At 38.9% G+C, this 23,907-nt stretch overlaps 1 protein-coding gene across 1 annotated transcript in view; it reads left to right on the top strand.

Annotated features, from left to right (window-relative positions):
* Positions 1-11,767, top strand: part of AQR (aquarius intron-binding spliceosomal factor) — a 106,895-nt gene extending 95,128 nt beyond the window's left edge. The window contains exons 32-35 of the mRNA XM_045900398.3: positions 2,807-2,892; positions 4,234-4,408; positions 6,426-6,539; positions 7,733-11,767. Of these exons, the coding sequence (XP_045756354.1) occupies positions 2,807-2,892; positions 4,234-4,408; positions 6,426-6,539; positions 7,733-8,065 (708 nt within the window). The 3' untranslated portion in view covers positions 8,066-11,767. The remainder of the gene's footprint in view (positions 1-2,806; positions 2,893-4,233; positions 4,409-6,425; positions 6,540-7,732) is intronic.
* Positions 11,768-23,907: the final 12,140 nt, after the last annotated feature.

The following is a 23,907-nucleotide window of genomic DNA, read 5'->3' on the forward strand; positions in this document are numbered from 1 at the left end:
CCACATATTCAGTGATGAAATAGTGAGAAAAAGTAACCTAGCACAAGCTCGATTTATACAGGGAAAAAAAGGAGGGCAGCAAAACGTACCGACAAGACATTTGCTTCAAAAACATGTTGGCCCGGAACAGATTGAAAATTTTGAATACACATTTGGCTGTGAATTTTAAAATGCTTAATGAAGTAACCATTTCTGTGGGGAAGGCTACAAAGCAGAGAAATTTAATAACTCAGGAAGAGATGAAATGTGAGCTGGGAGAAAATAAAAGCACAGAAATGGAGACAGAGTTGAAAGGAGTACAAGGACACACTGAACACTCCATGTAGAAAGTGAAAATGAGAAACAAGTAACTTTGAAATATAGAAAGCTTAGAAGTAGAAGAACCTCAATATCTGAGTCCTTTAATTTATAACAGAAAAACTTAAGTAATAAAGGAAAGTTCTCTCTCTCATAACAAGAAGACAAAAGTGAAATGGCTCCAGGGCTGAGTTACAGAGTGATTCCATGATGTCATCAAAGACCAAGGTTCATTTCATCCTTTTGCTCTGCCATTCTGAGTGTGTGAGTCCAGTTCTCAGATAAGCTTTCTACATGGTCAGGTTGGCAACAGAAATTTCCAGGGATTACATCCACACGTAAGAGCAAAACACTTAAATCCAAAATATAAGAACTCCTATCTATAACAGTTGTTGTTAAATAAACACAGCCCAATACAAAATTGGCGAACGAATAGTCGCTTTACACCAGAAGACATAGGAATGGCCAATAAGCACATGCAAAGTGCTTACCATCATTCCTTGTCAGGGGAATGCAGATTAAAACTACAGTGAGGTACACTGCACACCAAATAGATTGGCTAAAATTGGCAAAATTGACAGTGTACCAGTTGTTGGCAAGGATGTGGAGCAACTGGAACTCTGAATCTAGAACAGTGCTGGTGAATGTGTAGAGTGGTACAGCACCTTTGGAAAACAGTTTGACAGTTTCTCATGAAGTTAAACATACACTTACCATACAGCTAAGCAATTTCACTTATACTCATTCAAGAACAGTGAAAATATATGTCCACAAAAATATTTATGCATGAATTACGGCTTTATTCAAGATAGCCCCAAACCAAATGCAAACTGCTACAGCCACTGGAAAACAGTATGGTGATTCCTCAGAAACTTAAAAATAGATCTGCCCTATGATCCAGCAATTGCACTACTGGGTATTTACCCAAAGAATACAAAAACACTAGTTCAAAGGGGTACACGCACCCCTATGTTTATAGCAGCATTATTTACAATAGCCAAATTATGAAGCAGCCCAAGTGTCCATCGATTGATAAATGAATAAAGAAGATGTGAGATATGTGTGTGTTTATACACACACACACAATGGAATATCATTCAGACATTTAAAATTCTGCCATTTGCAACAACATGGATGGAGCTAGAGAGTATAATGCTATAAGCAAAATAAGTCAGAGAAAGACAAATGCCATATGATTTAACTGATACGGAATTTCAGAAACAAAACATATGAGCAAAGGGGGGGGACAAATTAAGAAACACTCAATTATAGAGAACAGTCTCTATGGGGAGGAGGATGGTACGTTGGGTGAAGTAGGGGATGGGGATTAAAGAGTGCACTTGCCATGACAAGCACCAGGTAATGTGTAGAATTGTTGAATCAGTATACTGTACACCTGAAACTAAAATAACACTGTATGTTAACTACACTGGAATCAAAATTTAAAACAAAACAAAAAAGCCCCAAACCAGAAACAACGCAAATGACATGAACAGGTAAATGGGTAAACAAATGTGGTGTATCTATTCATCGGAATACTATTCAACAGTCAAAAGGTATGAACTTCTAATAGACACAACACATGGATGAATCTCAAAAACATGCCAACTCAAGCCAAAAAAAAAAAAACTTTATGATTCCATTTTTAAGGAATTTAAACAGGCAAAAAGAAATCTATAGTGACAGAAAGCAGATCAGTGTTTGCCCAGGGCTTGGGGATACAGTTTTGACTACAAAGGGGCCTGAAATAATGGAAATCTTCATTGTGGTGCTTATCTAGGAGCATATATTGTCAAAATTTATCGAAGTAGACACTTCAAGTTTGGAGTGCATTTTATTATATGTGAACTATACTTCTGTGAAGTTGATTAAAAAGAAATGTTTTGTAAAATTCCTAAAGGTATGGACCATGAATTATAGCTTATACACATAAGCACTTAAACTTTTTTTGTTGAATTAGTGAAAAAGTGATAAATGCCTGAGTGTCAATATCAGATTGAAACCTGCATGAACTTTCCTAGTTATATAGTTTCAAACTGAACAAAAAGTACTATGAAAATTACTTGTTTATTTTTTGTGTGTCAGAAGGATGCTATCCATGAGAACTAAGAATATGTTAAATAATAAGTGAGCATACTAAGTTATACTGCTGGACATCAAATGGGGATACCAGGTAATAAGATTAACAGGTCCCTGCATCCAGAGAGTTGGGCAGTCTAGTAGGGGAAGACTGTTAATTCTATAGATAGTAATTCGGTTGTCAGCAGAGGTAAAGATCAGTGCTGTAAGTGTAGTAACATAGGGACGTGGCCTAATCTGGTTACTAAGGTTTATTTCATAGTGTTCATTAACTGGTTTTCTCAATTCCAAGTATATGATCATGTTTTCTTTTTGGATTGATTATCTTAATGATAAGATTTTTATTTCTAGCATATTATTTAAATTATCTCTCTAGAGTCTTATTATTGTGCTTTGAAAATATACCGTATCTCCCATTTTTTCTTCCTAGGTGACAACTGTTGACAGATTTCAAGGTCAACAGAATGATTATATTCTTCTTTCTCTAGTACGAACCAGGGCAGTGGGCCATCTGAGGTACATAAGGAAAACTTTTTTATATTATTGAAATTTATTATCTGATTCAATTTTGAACTGCTTTGGCTAAGTGGTTTTAAATTTTTTTAAGCTTAAAGCATAATTAATTGTTATAGCAGCATTTGGTTTGGCAAGCTTCTTGTTAGAGTATAACAATATCATATTCTTTGTAGAGTTAACTATTGTCATTGCTTCTGAATTTTTTGAATCTTAAATATTTTAGTACATTTACTTTTTAGTCTTCAGTAACACTCAGAGATAGCATTTTATTATGAAATCTTAATATCTTACATTTGTCAGAAACAGTATCAGAAATTAAAAGAGGTAAGGTGGTAAAAAGTCTTCAGAGTACATTTTTCATTGCACAGGATTTCTGACTTTTTTTCTCACACAGTCTTTCAGCTTCACTGTTAGAGGATAAAGGAACCATTTGTTCTCCCAGGATTAAGAACTGTCAAAACAAACAATAACCTATTTTTATCATTTATTGTGATGTATTTATGTGCTAGAGATTTATGGGAATAATATCTTCTTATTACAAAGCAGCCGTTTAGTTTTATATAAATCTTCATCTCGTATGACTTACTAACAAAACTATAATGAGAGTTCATTTTATTATTTTATTTGGTGGATATAAAGAGAAAAGTCTCCAAGCTCTCATAATGTTGTCATTAAGTCAAAATCTATTTGGAGCTTAGCCCAGTGATCAAGTTCCATTAGAATGATAACTTTTATGTAAGAGTAAACAAAGATGTAATGTTTTGAGAAATTGTTTCAAAACTATTGCATTCTAAAATAGCTTATTTTTGCTTATCAAACATGTATTTGGAGACGAACTTTTCTAAAAAGCAGATCCTTTTCTGGAAGCATTGAGATGTATAGCTGCTGTCTGAATGGGGCATCATTATGATTTACATAATTAAAATCTCCAAAACTCACAGTATGAATACATGAATAATGCCTCATCCCCTCCCCATCTTTTTTCTTAACTGTGTCATGCTTTTGTCTTTTTCACATTCTTACGACTTGACTTCTTGTTCCATAATTCTAATGTAGCTACTTAGACCTTTTTATCAGTGCATTAGTCATGATTTCCCCCACTCACAAAAACAAAAACATCAACACAGAGGTTAGTGATAAAGTAGTAACTTTACTTGGTTTAACTAGTCACTTGATATTGATTAACTTAATCTGTTTATTCTGTTCAGTTTTTAAGAAGCTTAACTTTTTATTGCCATAACTTAACAGGAATATTTAGTAGAATAAGTAAAAAAAAAAAAGAAAAGCTGCATGCATATGTTATTAATCTTGAACTATGCTAATTAATTTTGTTTCCCAAAGGGATGTCCGTCGCTTAGTGGTGGCCATGTCTAGAGCCAGACTTGGACTGTATATCTTCGCAAGAGTATCCCTCTTCCAAAACTGTTTTGAACTAACTCCAGCTTTCAGCCAGCTTACTGCCCGTCCACTTCATTTGCATATAATTCCGACAGAACCTTTCCCAACCAGTAGAAAGGTAGGACTCTTTCTTCATCGTATAGAACAGCACTCTCCTATAGATGACCACAGTAGCTAGGAACCAGCATCACATAGATCATCCGATCACTGGTTTAGGGTGCTTCTTACACTGTGGAACTGAATTCGATTTTCTGTGCAAAATAATAATACATGCTAACATTTATCGAGCACTCACTAGTATCAGGCAATTAGCTCTTCCCATACATTATCTCGTTTCATCTCATTTAAGAGTCCTGTTCAGTAGGTTTTCTTATTAACCCCATTTTATGTATGGGGAAACAGGATTAGCAAAGTTAAGTAGTTTGGTCATGCATCTCATAGATGGAGAATCCCAAGATTTGAAAACCCAGGCAGTGTGACTCCAGAATCCATGTTAATGACTGTACTTTACTGCCTCTGTTCAACTCCTTAATTGATAACAGAGTAATAATGGAGGCACATGGAGATCAGGCAGTGCCAACGAGCAGAAGGCTTGAAAACCAGTGCTTTCCCCGACACCCAGGGGGCTAAGCACTAAGAGCGTCTCCCCATCTTCCGCTCAAGAGACCGGTGTCGGAGGCCAAGAGGGCTGCACGGCTAGCACTGCATCTCAGAAGAGGCAGCTCCTAGCGGAGCCACCAGAAAAAAAGCAAACAAATAAACACAAACAAACACAAAACCTTCCATGTTGTGAAGACCGTGTTTCGTAGTTGTAACGGCATGGCAGTCTTTGCACATCGTGTGACCCTTGCAGAAAGTGCCCACTATCAAAAGAACACCTGCCTATATGTAATACTGCCATCCTGCTTAATTCTGAGAAATAACTATTTAATGCACTTAATTATTTCTGACATTCTGTGCGCTAATTTGTTACTTTATGGTAAAAATCCTTTGTCTTGATAGAAGTTTTTTACCTTTATGGTTTTCGGAACTGCATCTACAGTAAGAAAGGGTGAGACTTTATAAACGTTTTATAATCGATTATAAATAGGAAACTTGCCTGGAGAAGGTGGGAAAGGGACTGGTGAAGGATGGTGTAGCCCCTTTATTCTAGGATGGTTTAGGGGGAAGTGCAAATTTTTTATTGTCTTCATTCACTTTACCACTTTACCTGCACTGGTAGAGCAGTGTTTCTCAGATGGTTGTCAGAAACTCCTGCGGCAGCATCCCCTCATTCTCTGTCAGACCTACTGAATCTCCGTCTCCGGGAGCTGGAGCCAGCACACCTCCACAATTAACAGTCTTCCCCAGAGAGTTCTGAAACATACCACAAAGTTTGGACTTTAGTATGTGATCATGCACTTTATTAGTAAAAAAACCTTTTGAGTATTCAGCCTCATGACAGTCTGTATATTAAATAACAGTAATGTTAGCTTATTTTTAGAAAAACTTAAATAGGAAAAATAGTTTCAATATTTTCTTTTTTTTTTTTTTTTAAGATTTTATTTATTTGTGAGAGAGAGAATGAGAGACAGAGAACATGAGAGGGAGGAGGGTCAGAGGGAGAAGCAGACTCCCTGCTGAGCAGGGAGCCTGATGTGGGACTCGATCCCGGGACTCCAGGATCATGACCTGAGCCGAAGACAGTCGCTTAACCAACTGAGCCACCTAGGCACCCTCAATATTTTCTTTCTGAATAAACTTGAAAATTGCCTTTGGAACATACAAGGTATTAGAGACCGTACTTTAGGCCATGTTGATTTTTCTCTCGGTTCAAATGATCCTGTAGCTCTCACTCTTCCACATGGGTTCCTAGACCCAAACTCCTGTTTCACTTGCCAGCCTGAAATTAAAAGGTAGTAACTCGTAGTTCCCTTCTAGTCTCTACCTTTTGCTAAATTTAAATTGAATCTCTTCTCTTTATGAAGTCGTTATTGGGCTCTCACATACACTTATATCTTAATGTCCTGGTACTATTCTGATGTCCTCCAAACCCTAGTAGTGCTTTTACATAAGATGGAGACATGGGCATCTGGAATGTTCACTTTTAGCATAACAACCTTCTCACTGTCCTTAACTTTCTCTTTGCCTTCTAGAATGGAGAGCGACCATCTCATGAAGTACAGATAATAAAGAACATGCCCCAGATGGCAAACTTTGTATACAACATGTACATGCATTTGATACAGACCACACATCATTATCATCAGGTGAGTTTTCTCAAAATTCACTCTTATTTTTCTTGTAGAAAGAATCTTCTTTGCAGACTACACCTTTAAAGTACTCAATTCCTTGTGGGAAACCAGCTAAACCAAACAAGGTTGTTGTTATTCATGTAATATCCATATTTTTTAAACACCTTTATGTAGATATAATTTGGCCTATGATAAATTCCACATATTTAAAGCATATAATTTAATATGTTCTGATATATGTAAATACCTGTGAAACCATCATCACAATCAAGATAATGAACATACTCATTATCTCCAAAAGTTTCCTCGTGCCCCTTGGTAACCCTTCTCATCCTTCACCAGTCCCTTTCCCACCTTCTCCAGGCAAACAAGGATCTTACCCTCAACCTGTAGCCCCTTTTTATTGCCAAATAATATTCCACTGTAGGGACCTATCAGGTGTACCCATTGACCTGTTGATGGACATTTGGGTTCTTTCCAACTTTGGCTATTACAGAGGAAGCTGCTGTGAACATTCTTGTACCAGTCTTTGTATTTGGCGGGGGGGGGGGGGGGGGGGGGGGGAAGTCCCTAGGAGTAGAATGGCTGAAAAACAGAGTAAATGTGTTCAACTTCTTAAGAAACTGCCCACCCATTTTGCAAAGTAGTTGCATCAGATTCCCAGCAGCAGCAAATGAGAGCTGTTGTTGCACCACACCCTCACCCACACTTGTTATGGCCTTTTTTATTTTAGCCATTCTAAAGGGGAGGCTAAGCATGTAGAGCTGCTCCAGTGTTCTGGTTGAGTGCGGACAGAAGCTTGGTGCCCTGCTGCCCCCTCTCTGCCATGGTTTTGTCTGAAGGCTTGGTTCCTCCCCACCCCTCACATGGCTCCTTGACTGAGGCTGGCCCTTTCTTCAATTGTGTCAATCACTTCTAATCAGCCACTGTTTTTGTAGAAGTGTTACAGCAAATTTCTTTGCTAAAAAAGCTAATCGGTTTTCATGTTATTTTCTTCTCTGAAGATTTAATACATACTTTGATCTCTGGAGTCAGCAAGATCTAGGCCATTGCCATCAGAGTTTTGTTTGTAATACACAGTGGCCAGCAGTGTTTTAGAGAACCCTCGATTGAACAGTATCTATTAGTAAGATAATATGAGAGCTTAGCTTTGTAAGACAGTGTTTTTTTCATTTGAGTTCCTATTGATGTTTTCTTTTTCTCATTAGACTTTATTACAGCTACCACCTGCTATGGTAGAAGAAGGTGAGGAAGCTCAAAGTCAGGAAACAGAGTTGGAAACAGAAGAAGAGGCCAATCCTGCTCAGACTGACCTATCCAGTCTGACAGATGCCACCTCTAGTCAAGAATCCTCAGCCTCTCAGATTGAGACCACCTGCAGTCAGACGGAGAGCACCCCCAGTCAGACAGGAGCTAGTTCCAGTCCAGAAGCCACCCCTGCTGCATCTGATCTCAGTGCTACTGTGGCAGGACCTGTAGCTGTTCCAGCAGAGGCTCAGGTCCCTCAAGATGTCACACTGGCCCCAGAAGAGACCAAGTAGCCCAACTGTGGCCTTTCTTAGGACATTTCCTTCATAAAGTCTAAGTAAAGCTACTTTTTGTATTTTATATTTGCTTCTGCTTTTTTAGGGTACTAATCAGTGTTCAGTTCTTAATTTTGTTAACCGAGCTCAGTGTTTGTCTTCTTGGATATATTTAAAAGAAAATTGTATTGCGTGTGAACTGAAAACTTCAGTTTCATTTATTCAGTCAGAAGGGCAAATAGCCATTCCTTTGATATTTTTATAATTGAATGTATCTGTAATCATACCTATATTAAAAGAATTTTTTTTAAAGATTTTATTTATTTATTTGAGAGAGAGAATGAGATAGAGAGCATGAGAGGGGGGAGGGTCAGAGGGAGAAGCAGACTCCCTGCTGAGCAGGGAGCCTGATGCGGGACTCGATCCCGGGACTCCAGGATCATGACCTGAGCTGAAGGCAGTCGCTTAACCAACTGAGCCACCCAGGCACCCAGAAGAATTTCTATAGAATACACAAGACATACTTTCCATTTTCAGTGAACTTCTCTAAAGAAAAGGACAGAATACACCGAAATTAACTATAGTTGTTAACTATAATTATAATTAACAACTAGAAGTTGTTTCTTCTCTCATAGTATCAGATACTCAAGTTGTGTTTCCTTTTTTCCTACCTTTCTTGGCTGCCTTCCTTGATGTAAAGGCATTAACAGTCATAGATAGATACAGATTTCTCCACAATCAGTTGAAGAGACTACATGTATTTCCTTCCTCAAAGTCTCATGTATTAGAATCACCTAGGATGTCTTATTTATTCTTGGGGCCACTCTAGACCTAATGAATCAGAATCTCAGGGTTAGGGCCCAGGTATCTGTATTTTAGCAGGTGCTCCTAATGTTTGAGTCGCTAGCGGAATGGCATCAAATCAAGCTGGTAAGGCTGAGCCAGGATATATCATTCAGCTAAGCAGGAAGAAGCTGGCAAATCCATCTGGGCAAGAAGAAAGATCCAGAATCCAGACAGTGAAAGTTAGTGAACTTAGCTCCCCCATGTAGGATAGAATTCTCACAATGCAGAGGTTCTGAGTCTTCTGCTATGTTTAGTTCTCTTGATAGAGAACCAGCCACAAGGAGACCTTAAGGTAGAATGTACTCGAGATTCGGGAGGGCAGAGATGCTAGGACCTTGCTAATCAAGTGTGGTTTGCAAACCGGAAGGATCAGCATCCACTGAAGCTCGTTAAAACTGTAGCAGTTTGCACTCTCTCCTAGATCTATTAAATCTGAATCTCCTTTTCAGCAAAGTGCCCAGGTGATTTATATGTACTGTGTAGTTTGAGAAATATTGTTCTGAGATTGTTGTACTGTCCTCAACATGAATGAGAGAGTGACGAGTCTGTGATGGTAAAGTTAGTAGTGAGTGTGACCGATGTTTCCTGACATGGGACCTCTGCTTATAAAGCTTCCTGGGCATGGTGGCCAGAAAAGAGAGGAAGAAGGTAGGAGGAACTTGCCCACTACTTCTCTTCCCCATTTCGGCATCTGCTAGTATGGCTCATGGGAGTATTTCCCCAAAGTATCCCCTCTAGTGCCTCCACCTAAAGGCTTGACAGTGTTCAGAGAACCTTTGAAAAAGTAGGCAAGAACTGCACACTGCCACTGACATGCTTCTGATCCTCATATTTTGAAGGAATGAGTTCATAAGGAGATGAAACCAAGAAAGTCAAGTCAATGATATTTTTGACTGACTAGTGTTTGCTCAGCTCTACCAGGTTGTGGTGGAGATGAGTCAGGCTCTCCTCTTACAAGGTGTGTTACTACATCTGAACAAAAAAGGAAAGTGAATGCCAAGGAAACTGTACTGGGAAACCTTGGTCTGTTTGTTACTGGAGTAAGGATTGAGCCAGATAGTTACTGGAGTAAGGATTGAGCCAGATAGTCTGTTATATAATTTCTCTGTTGATAAGAATTTGGAAGCAGATGTTGTGGGCGTCTGTATGAGGAATAGCACTCACAGGATTATTTTCATCTGTGAATATTCTAGTATCAGGCTAATCAAGAGGGAAAGAAGCTTTACTGTATTACTGTGTTTCCTGGAAAAGATTGATTTTTCTCTCTACCCTTTAGAGGATATCAATCATGATACCTGCAACCAAAATAAGCGAACTATTACTCTGCTTTCTCATTAAGTAAATCATTTTCCAGACACTGTGTATCACTCTGTCTAGGTAGTGACTTGCTTTTTTCTTTGCTGTTTGATTTTCTGTCACGCTAAAAAGAAAATTTAACTGGAAGACAGGTGGGTCCTTCGCTTTTGTCAAATTTTAAAAGGGACAATAATGGGATTTGAATTATTTTAAATTGTTTTTTCACAGGAATGGTCAGTGAATTATGGTTTACTATAGAATTATGGAATTTTTAAAGGAACTTAAGAAATCGATTCTTATTTTAAATAATGAGGAAACTGAGTCAGTCTTAACCAGGGTGGCAGCTGTGGAAGACGGGGTAGAATGCAAGTCTACAGTCCGAGGACAGTGTTTTGTTTAGTGTTTTTTTTTCAATGAAGGCCACAAGCATGACTGCTTCATAAATTCAAGAGTTTTCTATTGGGATTACAACAGACACAGGTACTCCGGGCATGTGACCATTTCAGATTAGTGTTCTCATTGCCCTCCATCCTGTTTTTCAGATCTGAATATGTCATGATTTTGGAATCTATTTTTAAAAGCAAACCAAAAAGATGTATGCAAGAGAATGAGCATGAAATGAAGCAATTCAAGTATTTAGACTTTTTTCCACAAAATGCTGAGTTAAGGAAGTTCATTACCAGCAGTTGAGAATAAATAGCTCCATTGATTTGGGCAAATGAATGAGATGATCTAAACATTATCAGGTCTCTTGAAGTTAGGGTGATGATAAAAATTTAGATGTTGCACTAGATACAGAGAAAAATGGCATAAATGGGTCATTCATGCTCCTATATAAATGGAGTTTTTTATGATCAGGAAACAGCGTGCTATTGTAAAACTGACTTTGGACTCACACAGACCTCGCTCAAATTCTACCTCATTTGCTCATCAGCATTTGGTTTGACCTTAGGTACGTTTTATAACCTTTCTAAGCCCCAGTTTTCTTTCTTCTCAAAATTGGAAAAAGGCCTCATTTGTTAATGAGGAATGTTTGTGAAAATATCTGGCATCTAGCTGCTCAGTAGATACTAGTCCTTCTCTCTCCATTTTTTTTCCCAAATCCTTGAGATAATATAGGATATTGCCAACCAATCCTCTGACTTGGGTACTTAGCTTTACCCCTATTCCGAGAGCATGGAAGATGATGAAGAAGGGGACACGTGGCAGTAGATGACAATGGAGGATCAAGGATCAAGTCTACTGATTGGGACTCTGAATCAGTCGATCACAGTATTGAGGATGGTCTCTGCTGAAATTAAAATTCTGACAGAACAGGATAACCAGAGGGAAGACACTGGGTACCATACGCGTCTGATGACTTCCGTCAGTTCTGAATCCTGCACTCCCCCAACCCCAAATCATCTCATTATTGCATTTAGTTAGCTCTGTGCCTTTGAATGGGCTTTTTCCTTTTTATCTTGCAGTCACTCGAATGACATTTTAGAGATGTTTCTTCAGTTAACATATTAAAAAGATTTTTTAAAAGGCTGACCCTTTTGCATGAGCCAGAAGAGCAGTTAAAGACAAGCAGTGCCTTGCTTCCTGTGAAAAAGGCTTGGCCGTTAGCCTTTGTAATTATGAAGCAATCATGTTAATAGATGTTTAAGAATAATGCAACTGGAGCTGTACTGTGCCAAGGATGGAAATGAACACGTGAGACCATTTTTTCTTCATCCCAGTGGTACTCTTTAGTGCCCGAGAAAGGGTTTTAATTCCATAGGATCCAGAAGTTTTGGACACTTTAGTTTTTCTTCCTAGGGACAAATTGGAGCTTAGTCCCCTGGAGCATGACTCAGAATGTAGCATGGTTACTGCTGACGGACATTGTGCCACCTTTATTCAGTTAGTTTGGCTTATACTTCTTTCAGTGGCTGCTCAAACTTCTACCCTTACATGCAAGGGTAGCTAATCCCATTACTTCTCAACATACATAAGAAGAAAACACTAGTCTTGAAAAATCCTGAGAAACATGCTCCATGGTCTAATAAGCTCGGAGACACAATGAATTATTACCTTTTTTTGCAGAATCACATTGCATTGTTAGTTAATTAAAGGTTCTGAGAACGCTTGCTGGAAAAAAAATCACATCTAACTTTGTTTAACCCAGCATTTCCCAAACTTATTTGACCATAGAACTTTTTTAAAAGACACATTAGGGAACTAACTGCAGAACACAGTAGTTTGGGAATCAATATCTTTACTGGAGTACTTGAACTTTGATTTCCCCTTAGAAAACTAAGGGCATTATAATATACCACGCCAAAATATGCCACTTTGGCATAAGGATTATTTTGACCTAAAGGCAACTGAGAAGCAGCAGATGTAGGAATAACTCACCTTTGCTTCTGCCAAAAATCAGGGCATCAATGTCCCTTTGTAAAAGTGACCAATTTTCATTTGTAAAGGTGTCTCCTCTCTTCTGTACTAGGAAGAGGAAAATAACGCTTATTACTAGAAACAGATGGCACTGAGATGAGTCTGCACAAATAAACCTTACTAAAATAACCCTTATTCTCCATTAGTTTGCCCATATATTTACTTTCCCCCAATTTGCCACCTCTAAAAGCCCAAGCCCCCTTTTTGTTTGCCTATTTGGTTCACAATTTATCACTCTTTGTTAAAACAGTATATAAGCCTCTAAGCCTAACAACTTCTTTTGGGTTTTTACTTTTTCATGTACCCCCCATGGAAGTAAAGTTTAAAATATCAATTAAATTTGTATGCTTCTCCTGTTAACCTGTCTTTTGTCCATTTAACTCACAGGCCCCAGTCACCAACCCTAAAAAGGTAGAGGTAAAGTTTTTCCTCCCCTACACACACACACACACAAACTCTTAATTTTTTTTTTTTTTCTAATTAACCAGAGGCTGAAGTAACACAGGTGAAGAAGAAACTAGAGGTGAAGTGATTTGTACAAAATGTCACATTGTAGTGTAATTTGTTGAGTGTCATATGGTATTAGCAACGTCCTGAAAATGCAAATGAATAAAAGTTTGATCAATGTACCATGACATTCTTTCATGTGAGCCTCCTAAGAAAAGGTCACTGAGCATGATTAGTTTGGGTTTTGAGCTCTATAGAAATGGAATCATACAGAATGTGCTTTTTTTGTGTCTGCCCTCTCAAATAGATTTCTCTCTATGGGGCTCAGTATGTTAAACATCTGCCTTCTGCTCAGGTCATGATCCTGGAGTCCCAGGATTGAGTCCTGCAGCAGACTTCCTGCTCAGTGGGAAGTCTGCCTCTCCCTCTGACCCTCCCCCTGCTTGTGCTCTCTCTCTCTCTCTCAAATAAATAAAATCTTAAAAAAGATTTCTCTGTATGATGTGAGGTAGGGATCGAGATTGGGCACTATTAGAAGACCATCTTTTCCCTATAATGTCACCTTTGTCATAAATCAAGTGATAGTTTATGTGTGAGTCTATTTCTGAACTTGTTTCATTTGTATAGTTTTCTTGTGTCAACATTTCACTGCTTTAATTACTGTCACTAATAAATTTTGATATTTGGTTGTGTATATGCTTTAGCTATATTCTTCTTCAAGATATTTATTGCCTTAGTCTTTGTGTATAAATTTCAGAATCACCTTGAAAAGTCTACCAAAAAAAAAGAAAAAACTTGATGGGATTTCTACTGGCATGGCATTGAATCTATAATTCAATTTGGGGGAAATGGACATCTTTACAATCTAGGAACATGGCACCTCTTTCCATTTACCTAGGCCTTTTTTTTTTTTTTAAGATTTTATTTATTTGTCAGAGAGAGAGCACATGTACAAGCAGGGGGAGGGAGATGCAGGCTCCCTGCTGAGCAAGGAGCCCAATGAGGGACTTGATTCCAGGACCCTGAGATCATGACCTGAGCCGAAAGCAGATGTTTAACCAACTCAGCCACCCAGGCGTCGCTACTTAGGCCTTTTAATCTTGGTAATGTTTTGTAGTTTTCTATACAAAGGTCTTGGCCATCTTTCATTAAATTTATTCCTAGGTATTTTATTTTTTTATGCTATTGTAAATGGTACTTTTTTATTACATTTTATTACATTTTGTAATTTTTTGTTACTGGTATATAGAAATACAATATATTTTTGTACGTTGACCTGGTACATACTAATACTGATGAATTCACCTACTATTTCTTATAGTTTGACTGTAGTTTCTTTTGGATTTTTTACACACATAATTTTGTCATCTGTGAATGACAGTACTTTGATTTCTATTTATAGCCTTAATAGTTTTTATTTCCTTTTTAATTATATGCCTTTTATTTCCCTTTTCTGCCATATTAACCTATTGAGGGCCTCCTGAGTAGAGGCCATCAGAATGAGTATCTTTGTTTCTTCCCAATCTTAGGGGCCAGGCTTTCAATATTTCACTAGTCAGTGTTTGCTATAGGATTTGTGATGCTCTGTATCAGAGTTTAAGAGTTTCCTTCTATTCTAGTATGCCAAGTGGGTTTTTTTCCAACATGAATGAATGTTGAATTTTAACATTTTTTTCTGTATTCATCAAGATGATTATAAGCTTTTCTCCTTTATTAATGTGGTGAATTGCATCGATGTGCTTTCTATTGATTGTTTTTTCCTTCTGGTTATGGGCCAAAATTACTATGCTTTACATGTTTAGTAATTTTTATTGGATCCTGGAAATTACAAATGCTGTGTTGCTGAATATTTAAATTTTATTCTTTATTTTTTTTAAGATTTTATTTATTTTAGAGACAGACAGTGCACATGTGTGCACAACTAGAGGCAGGGTCCAAGAGGGAGGGAGAGGAAGAGAATCTCAAGGAGACTCTGCGCTGAGTACAGAGCCCACTGCAGGGCTTGAAGCTGAAGATCAAGAGCTGAAGATCATGACCTGAGCTGAAACCAAGAGTCAAGGTTGCTTAACCAACTGAGCCACCCAGACACCCCTTGCTGTCTTCCTTTAAAAAGTGGTGAAATTTGCTTTGATATGCGGTTGTGGATTGTGTGGTCAGTCTTTTTGGTGTTTGTGTTTAAGCTTTGTTGCACTGGTATTGAGTACCTTTAACTCTAGGGTTCATTTAGTTCAGTCAGTTGTGACCCTTCCTGCAGTCACTGCCCCAGGTGTTCAGTGAGGTATCGTACTCGGGCTGGTAGAAGTTTAAACATTTCTTAGGCTTGTGCGAGCTCTGGAAATTGTTTAGCTTACAGCTTGCAGGCAGTTAGTCATTCTTCACTTGACCTCCTAGAGTTCGACCCTGTGCATGTGTAGACTTGAGGGGACCCCTCTTCAGAGTTCTCCAGTTCTTTGTATGCATAACTCTTCTTTTCTCGTGTACTCCGCCCCACAAATTCTAGCCAGCTCAGCCTGCCCAGGTTTCTAGCTCCTAAATTCTGCTAGGAGAATTTAGGGGCTGCGAGGGGCTAGGGCTGGGGCTGCGAGGTTTCTACTTAGGTTCTTCTTCACTGTACTGCTGTTTGGAAATTGCCTCTGGGCAAAAGGCCAGGGCAGTCACCGGGCTTACCTTGTTTTGTTCCTTCCTCTGGGGGATCACAGACTATGCTGCCTGTTGTTTACTATCTGAAAATAGTTGCTTCCTATATTTTTTCCAGTTTTCCTGTTGATTATAGTGAGTTGATGAGTTACTATTTCATGAGCAGAAGCAGAAGTCCTTGGGGCGCCTGGGTGGCTCAGTCGGTTGGGCGACTGCCTTCGGCTCAGGTCATGATCCTGGAGTCCCTGGATCGAGTCCCGCATCGGGCTCCCTGATCGGCGGGGAGTCTGCTTCTCCCTCTGACCCTCCCCCCTCTCATGTGCTCTCTCTCTCTCATTCTCTTTCTCTCAAATAAATAAATAAAATCTTTTTTTAAAAAAAAAGAAGTCCTCACATTGATAGGTTTTTCAAATATGAAAGCAACCTTACATTCCTAATTAAAAAAAATAACTGTCATATTAAGTTTGCTAATATTCTTATTAGGATTCTTATATTTATGAGAGAGATTGGTCTATAATTATGATGGAATCATTCTTGTCAAATTGGACATCAAGATTATGCTGGCCTCATAAATTGAGTTGAAAGTGTTTTCTTTTTCTATTCACTGGAAAAGATTTTCTAAAATTGGTATTCTTTTTTTCAAACTTTGGAACAATTCAGTGAAATCATCTAAGCCTAGGGATTTCTTTGTGGGCAGGTTTTTAATTTCAAATTTAATTTATTTAATAGTATAGAACTATTCTGTTTCTTGTTGTGTTGGTTTGGTAAATTGTGTTTTTCTATGAATGTGTTCAATTTATATTGCCAAAAGTAATGTATAATATCTTCATAGCAAAGCTTGAGCTATATCCCATACATCCCATATCATATTTTCAGTAACATCCAGTTCAAAATCCTTTTTTAATTTCCATAGTAACTTCTTTTTAATCCATCTTTCTTTCTTTTTTGTTGGAAATGTTTTAGAACTTAGTAGAGATGGTGGTTGTACAACATTGTGAACGCACTAAACATCACTGAATTTTTCACTTTAAATGGCTAACTTTATATTATGTGAATTTTACCTCAATTAAAAAAAAAACTTTTTAGGAAGTGGATTACTTCAGTTCCAAGCATTTGGGCATTTTTCTTATCTTTTTGTTATTGATTCTAGCTTTGTTTCACTGCAGTCAGAGAACATACTCTGTATGATGATAATCTTTTCAATTTGTCGGGACTTTTGTGTACATGTTTCATGTGCACTTGAGAAGATTGACTATTCTACAGTAGTAAGGTACCATTTTAATAATATATATTAAATATGTATATAATTATATAATAATACATGTATTACATATATATTAGGTCAAGTTCGTTAATTATTTTGTTTAAATCCCTTATAGTCTCACTTTTTTTGGGGGGGGTGTCTGCTTGTTCTATCAGTTACTGAGAAAGATGTGTTTAAAAAAAATTCCAGTATGTTCTTTCTTCTTCTAGTTTTATCAAATTTTACTTTGTGTAATTTGAGGCTATGTTATTAAAAGCACACAAACAATTATTATACCTTCCTGATAGATGAATTTTTTTTTTAGAAATGTCTAGATATTCTAGATGTCAAATAATATTGCCTTAAAGTCTACCTTTTCTGACATTAGTATAGCTGTACCAGCTTTCTTTTAGTTGCTTTTTGCATGGCATATTTTTTTCCATTCTCTTACTCAAATTTTCTTTTTTTTTTTTTTTTTAAGATTTTATTTGTTAATTTGTCAGAGAGAGAGAGAGCACAAGTAAGGGGGAGCGGCAGGCAGAGGGAGAAGCAGACTCTCTGCTGAGCAAGGAGCCTGATGTGGGACTTGATCCCAGGACCCTGGGATCATGACCTGAGCCGAAGGCATACGCTTAACCGACTCAGCCACCCAGGTGTCCCACTTACTCAAATTTCTGTGTCCTTATGCTTAGGATGTTTCTGTCATAAACAACATATTGTTGGGTGCGGAGTTTGATTTCCTACTTGTAAGCCAATACGTTGAAGACACAGAACTCCCGGCTGATACACAGAAGGCTGCGTCACTCATGGCAGTGCAAGCACCATGGGCATCAGCAGGCTTGTTTGTGTCAGTTCCTCTTGCTCCCCAAGTCCCAGAGATGTGACGTGGAGGGCCCCGAGGGATGCCTGCATACTCAGTGGATTGTGTTATAGCAGAGGAACACTGGGGAATCCACCCCTCAGATAGCAAGCAGTAAGCCAGCTTGTTTATTGTCCCAGAGGGAGACTTGACCTCATCCATCAAGGTTGCTTGCTGCAAATTCAGCAACCTTGAGAAATGGCCTGAATAAAGAGCAGTCGTGTATTCTTGGCATGCCCAACAAGAGCATGTCTGTGATTGTGAACTCATTTCTTTCTCCTTAGCCTTCTGTCAATTCTTGCTTGATACATTTTGAGACTATGTTATTAAATATATACACATTTGTAATTATTACACCTTCCTGGTTCATGGCCCTTTTTATCATGAGGAAATGGTTCCTCTTTAACTTTAGTAATGCTTCTTGCCTTAAAGCCTACCTGTCTTATATTAATATAATTGTACCGGTTTTCTTTTGGTTAGATTTTTCATGCCATATCTTTTTCTATCCTCCTACTCAATCTTTCTGCATGCTTATATTTAAGATTTCTCTTTTGTAAGCAACTCATGTAATTAGTGTAATGATTTTTGTCTTTTAATTAGAGGAGATCATTTTACTTTTATATAGTTGCTGATATATTCAGGTTTATTTTAACCATTTAATTTTCCCTATGTTTTGTGTTCTTTTTTTCTCATCTTTCTTGACTTCCTTTGTATATACAAAGTATTTTTTATGATTTTATTTTCCTCATTCTCTTAGTTTATTAGTAATACATTCTTTTACCAGCTATCCTAAAGATTATAAAAGACATTCTTTTTTTTTAAGATTATTTATTTATTTATTTGAGAGAATGAGAGCACACTCAAGCAGAGGGAGGGGCAGAGGGAGAGGGACAAGCAGACTGAGCTGAGTGTGGAGCCTAACATGGGGCCCAATTCCAGGACCATGAGATCATGACCCAAGCCAAAACCAAGAGCTGGACACTTGAACTGAATGAGCCACCCAGGCACCCCACAAAAGACATTCTTATTACAGTCTACTAAGAATTAATACCTATTCCACTTCTCAGATGATGCTAAGACTTATAATACTAACTACGTTAAATCATCCAGCTCTGTGTTATTGTTGTCATACATTTTATTTTTACATAAAATTTTGTAAAAATTTTTCTACGTTAGATTGCTTCCATCTAGCTGGGACCATACTTCCCCCAGACTGGCTTGCTGTCTCTGGGAAGGTCAGGCTATCTCTAACTCACCCTCAGTCCTAGGATGTAGTCCTCTAGAGGTCCCAGCTGAAGGCCTGGGATATTTTTTGAACCAGTCCTCTGTGGCCAGTCCTGAACTCAGTTTTTGTCTCCGTAGCGTTATGAGATGACCCAAAACTCTGCTTTGCTATTTCACCCATTTTCTGTTTGGCTTCCAAGCCTCTTGTCATGCATAACTTAATCAATAAATTACCTGAGGAAAACTGATGCTGATGGTGGGCTCCCATTTTTGCATTCCATTTTTCTCTAGGATCTTAATTCTAAGTCCTAATTCCCTTGGCAGCTCCAAACTTCAGTATTTATCTTCCCAGTCCCATTAAATTACTGCTGATTTCTCACTGTTTGCCCTGCACCAAGAATTGCCAAATGCCCTATTTTGTTGCATTTGGACTGCTATGACAAAAATACCATGGACTGAGTGGCTTAAACGACAAACTTTTATTTCTCACAGTTCTGGGAGCTAGAGAGTCCAAGATCTCCATGCCAGCAGATTCGGGTCTGGTGAAGACCCACTTTGTTTCATAAAGTACAGTCTTTTCACTGTGACCTCACATTTTAGAAAGAGGGCAAGAATGTTTTCTGTGGTGCCTTTTGTAAGAGCACTAATCTCATGCATAAGGGCTCCACCCTCGTGACCTAATCACCTCCCACAGGCCCCACCTCCAAATACTGAGACATGGAGGGTTCAGATTTCAGCCTACGAATTTGGGAAGGACACAAACATTCAGTCCACTGCATGCCCTTAGGAGGAAAATACTGTGGAAAAAGTTAGGATTTCCTCCATTAGCTTCCCTTCCCACAAGTCCTGAGTATCTCAGCAGGTTTCCAGTACCTTCTAACAGATTTTTTTTCTTTAATCTAGTTTTTAAGTGGTTCTCAGTGAGTATTGGTCAGGCTATAGCATCTGAGCCGGACTGGATCGCACTTGAGAAACACTGATTTAATGCCTTATTGTACCCGTTTTTGTCACATCTTATTTATTTTATTGAACTTTAACTTTTGAGTCAGTATCCCTCTAGCATAAGAAGAGAAACCAAACAAACACTATTTAACTTTAGCAGTCTCAGGAGTTGTATTGTTGCAGAAAAATTACCCTTAATCCTCAGCTTGGTCAGACCCTACCTCATTCCTGATACCACTTGGCTCTTCTTTTCATCTAGGAACCTCTAGACCCACCTGCAACATGGCCTTATCCCTGATCTCTGACCACTCCTGGGACTCATCAGCAGAAGGTGGAAAGCAGACACTTGGGGCTAGCCCTGTGACCCCCATCTTCAGGTCAGCCCTGCTGCCAGATGGGCTTACAGCTTATGCAATAGACAGGAGCACTTGTGAGTTTTGGTGGGCCCAAAGCATATACAATTTTAAGAGCCATCTTTAAGGAAAAAGGATGCAAATTTATGAATACAAAATTAGGCATAAGGTCTTAGAAGGGGCCATCCAAAAGAAGAGTCTTAAAACCGAAACTTGATTAACATCCCCCTAATTCTGCCTCCTTACCTGGAGTTCTGTTTTAATGAAAACAACCACTCCAGTGAGATCTGCTTCTTCCACACAAGGTTTGGGGGCCCTGCCATTGACTTGAGTTCTAATTCAACATCTGGCCTGACTACATCCTTAGAAGTGTCTGGCAGGAAGAAATGCTTTAAGGTTCTCCAGGAAGAGGGACCATGGAGCCAGGAGGAGGAGGCTCACAAATCAGTGAGAGACTCTGAAGATAGACTTTTAGATAAAATATTAAAGATGTTTACTGGGTATTTACTGTGGTTTTATATCCTCTCTCATTTGATTTTTCTTAATAACCCTAAAACATAGGTATTACTTTAAAATCCCCATTGTACATTTGAGAAAATTTCTTTAAGCCTTATTTATCCAAAGTCAGAAAATGTATAAGTGAGAGAACTGGGATGTGAACTTTGACTCCAAAGTGCATCATTCTCCAAACTGCTTCAAAATAGAACCATTTTGTTATATTGATCTACAAAGGCCTGGCTCCAAGGTGGGTTGTACTGTCTGTGATGATATTAGAAAACTTGCTTTATGGTACTGAGATCACCATAGGTCATACTTACACTGTTCTCCCTATTAGATGGAGATAATAAACTCTTTAGTCAGTGTTTTGCTTATAACAGCCATTGAGCTCCTTACTTCAGGCATTCCCTTTTTTTTTTTTTTGGTTCTGTCCCCATGGTTATGAGTGTATTTACACCATTCTTATTTAAACATTTTTTAGTTACTTGTAAATCCAGTGTCCGAGAACTCTCCATTGGCATTATTCCTAATTTGTACCATAGTATTTTTAATGGAGACTATCATAGGGATATGTGCTCATGATCATTTCATGATTTATTACCAGAAGAGTCAGAATTCCTCTAGCATAAGAAGAGAAACCAAACAAACACTATTTCACTTTAGCAGGCTCTGGAGTTGTACTGTTGCCTTTTGTCAGCTCTGCTTATGTAATACAGAGAAAGAGCACTTACCACTATTTAACAGACTTTTTCAGGAGGGCCTGGGTGTGCAGCACCCTGCCAAGTTTCCCATTAGTTATGGAGAAAAGCCATTTGTATTCTGAAATTGCAAATCAGCCAAGCAATCACCACACAGAAATAGCCCCCATGAAAATAAAGCAGTGCTATATTTGAAGCCTTAATCATGTATATTTATAGACCTGAGTTTAGTTCTATTTGGAAATTTTCACATTATACAGTAACATTGTGATTACCAACATGCTCGGAGGGGGAGGGGATGGGACGTTTGATCCATTTACATTTTCTGAGTAATGGGGAGTTAGTCACAAAGAATTTTTCTGTCCACCCTCTTTGCTAAATGCCTTTCAAAAATTGCTTTAGTCAGCTCATAAGGAGATGAGGAGCCCACCTATGAGGTATCAGGAGTAGGAGGAATAGGGGAAGTGTGTTCTCACCAGATTTGTCAGCAATGCATAAAAATCAACCATTAGAGATTCAGTCTTATGGCTTGGGACCCTTTCCTACATTAAAATGAAAAGCATTTGGGTTGGCTACCATACCATACATATTAGTGTCTTAGTACTCAGTATTGATAAGTTTATCAGGACATTTCCTGAGAAAAGATCTGAAAAGATGGTGAATACTTGAGGGCCTTGGGTACCTGGGGTGAGAGAGCGGTTTCACCTGTTTTCCGATGCTGCTCAGGGCCAGGTCTGGTGGTGACTATCTGCCCTTCTTTAGTGAATATGTGTCACTGATCTGTGATGACTCAGCATTTCGTTGGCCCCCTCCAGACTCACATCAGCAGAATGACTCATCAGCTTTTTCACCCTCACACCTATTTCTGTGACATTCACTGTCTCCCCATCTCTTAGTCACTCATGCTGGTGAGGGAAGAAGACATTTGGCTCTCTGGAAGAAGAATATTCTAGGCAGAGGGAATGGCAGGGTGAGGGCCCTGACCCAGGACCTGGCCCAGTCTTTTGAAAGAAAATGGGAAAGCAGTAGAAGGAGAGGGAGGCTGGAGAGGAACCCATGTAGGCATGAGAAAACTTAGAGTTGGCTTTGACTTCTTTCTCTGCCTCTATCCCCTCATCTAGTCCTTCCCTAAGTGCTCTGACATATTTCTCACACTTGTGACCTCCTTTCCATTCCCAACCCTACTCTATGAGATTGATTCCTCCCAGACCCTCCCAACTCGTAGCGTTTCCCTCCCCAGATCTGTCCTCCACTTGCTGTTAGCCTTTTACGCCACAGGTGATTCCCCTCTTTGCCATCCTCCGTGGCACCTCGTTATCTATGCCAGCCCTATCCAATAGAACTATCTACAATGATGGAAATGTCCTATGGGCGCCTGGGTGGCTCAGTGGTTAAGCGACTGCCTTCGGCTCAGGTCATGATCCTGGAGTCCCGGGATCGAGTCCCGCATCGGGCTCCCTGCTCGGCAGGGAGTCTGCTTCTCCCTCTGACCCTCCCCCCTCTCATGTTCTCTCTCTCTCATTCTCTCTCTCAAATAAATAAATAAAATCTTTAAAAAAAAAAAAAAAGAAAGAAATGTCCTATAATCTGTGCTAATGTCTATATGTGCATTTGAAGTGTGGTTAGTGAGATTGAGAAACTGAATTTCTAATTTTATTTAATTTTAGATAATGTAAATCACCATATGTAGCTAATGGCTACAGTATTGAACAGTGTGGCATTTGTATGGTTTTTGATCTTTTGAGAACGTCATATTTCCCTTTGGGAATCTAATGAAAGCTTCATGTCCCTTTAATAGTTCACTTACAATATTTTTCCTAGAATTCTAGTGGTTCATGATTCCACGGAGGCTGTCCATGTATTCCAAGTTAAGAGCTCCTGGCCTACAGAGTAAAGTCCAGGCCGATTTCTGGAACTAGGAAACAGAAGGCACATGGATAATGTCTTCTGTCTCAACCTAGGTTGGACGGGTCAGTTGTCTTGACTTCTGGAAGCAGACTAGTTGGAGGGATCAATGCTGATCAGGAAAAGAAGCCAGGGGTTTGTCTCAGAAGGGCAGTATTAGGTGGCACAGCACTGGGAGCTGAGGAAAGCAGAAATGGATTAGAAATGCGGCGCCAGATGGGACAAGGCAACATGGTCTACACTGGAGATCATGAGTGAAGTGAGGTGCTGGTCCCAGTACTGGGACACACTAATCCACTTAGAAGGGACTATAGCCCCATCCATGTGCTCAGTGCCACCATCACACTGGGCCACTCTGTCACAGTTTCCCAAATACGGCATGCTTCCACACCTTTGCCAACATGGCCTCTTGCTAAAATGCTCTTTCTTTCCTGTTGAACTGGCGAACTTCTTATTCTACAAGGTCAAGTTCATCTCCTTTGTGATGCTTCCTC

This window comes from Mirounga angustirostris, unplaced genomic scaffold, assembly GCF_029215605.1.
Source record: "Mirounga angustirostris isolate CCGP_5_RB_7025 unplaced genomic scaffold, mMirAng1.0.hap1 SCAF_9, whole genome shotgun sequence".
Lineage (NCBI taxonomy): Eukaryota > Metazoa > Chordata > Mammalia > Carnivora > Phocidae > Mirounga > Mirounga angustirostris.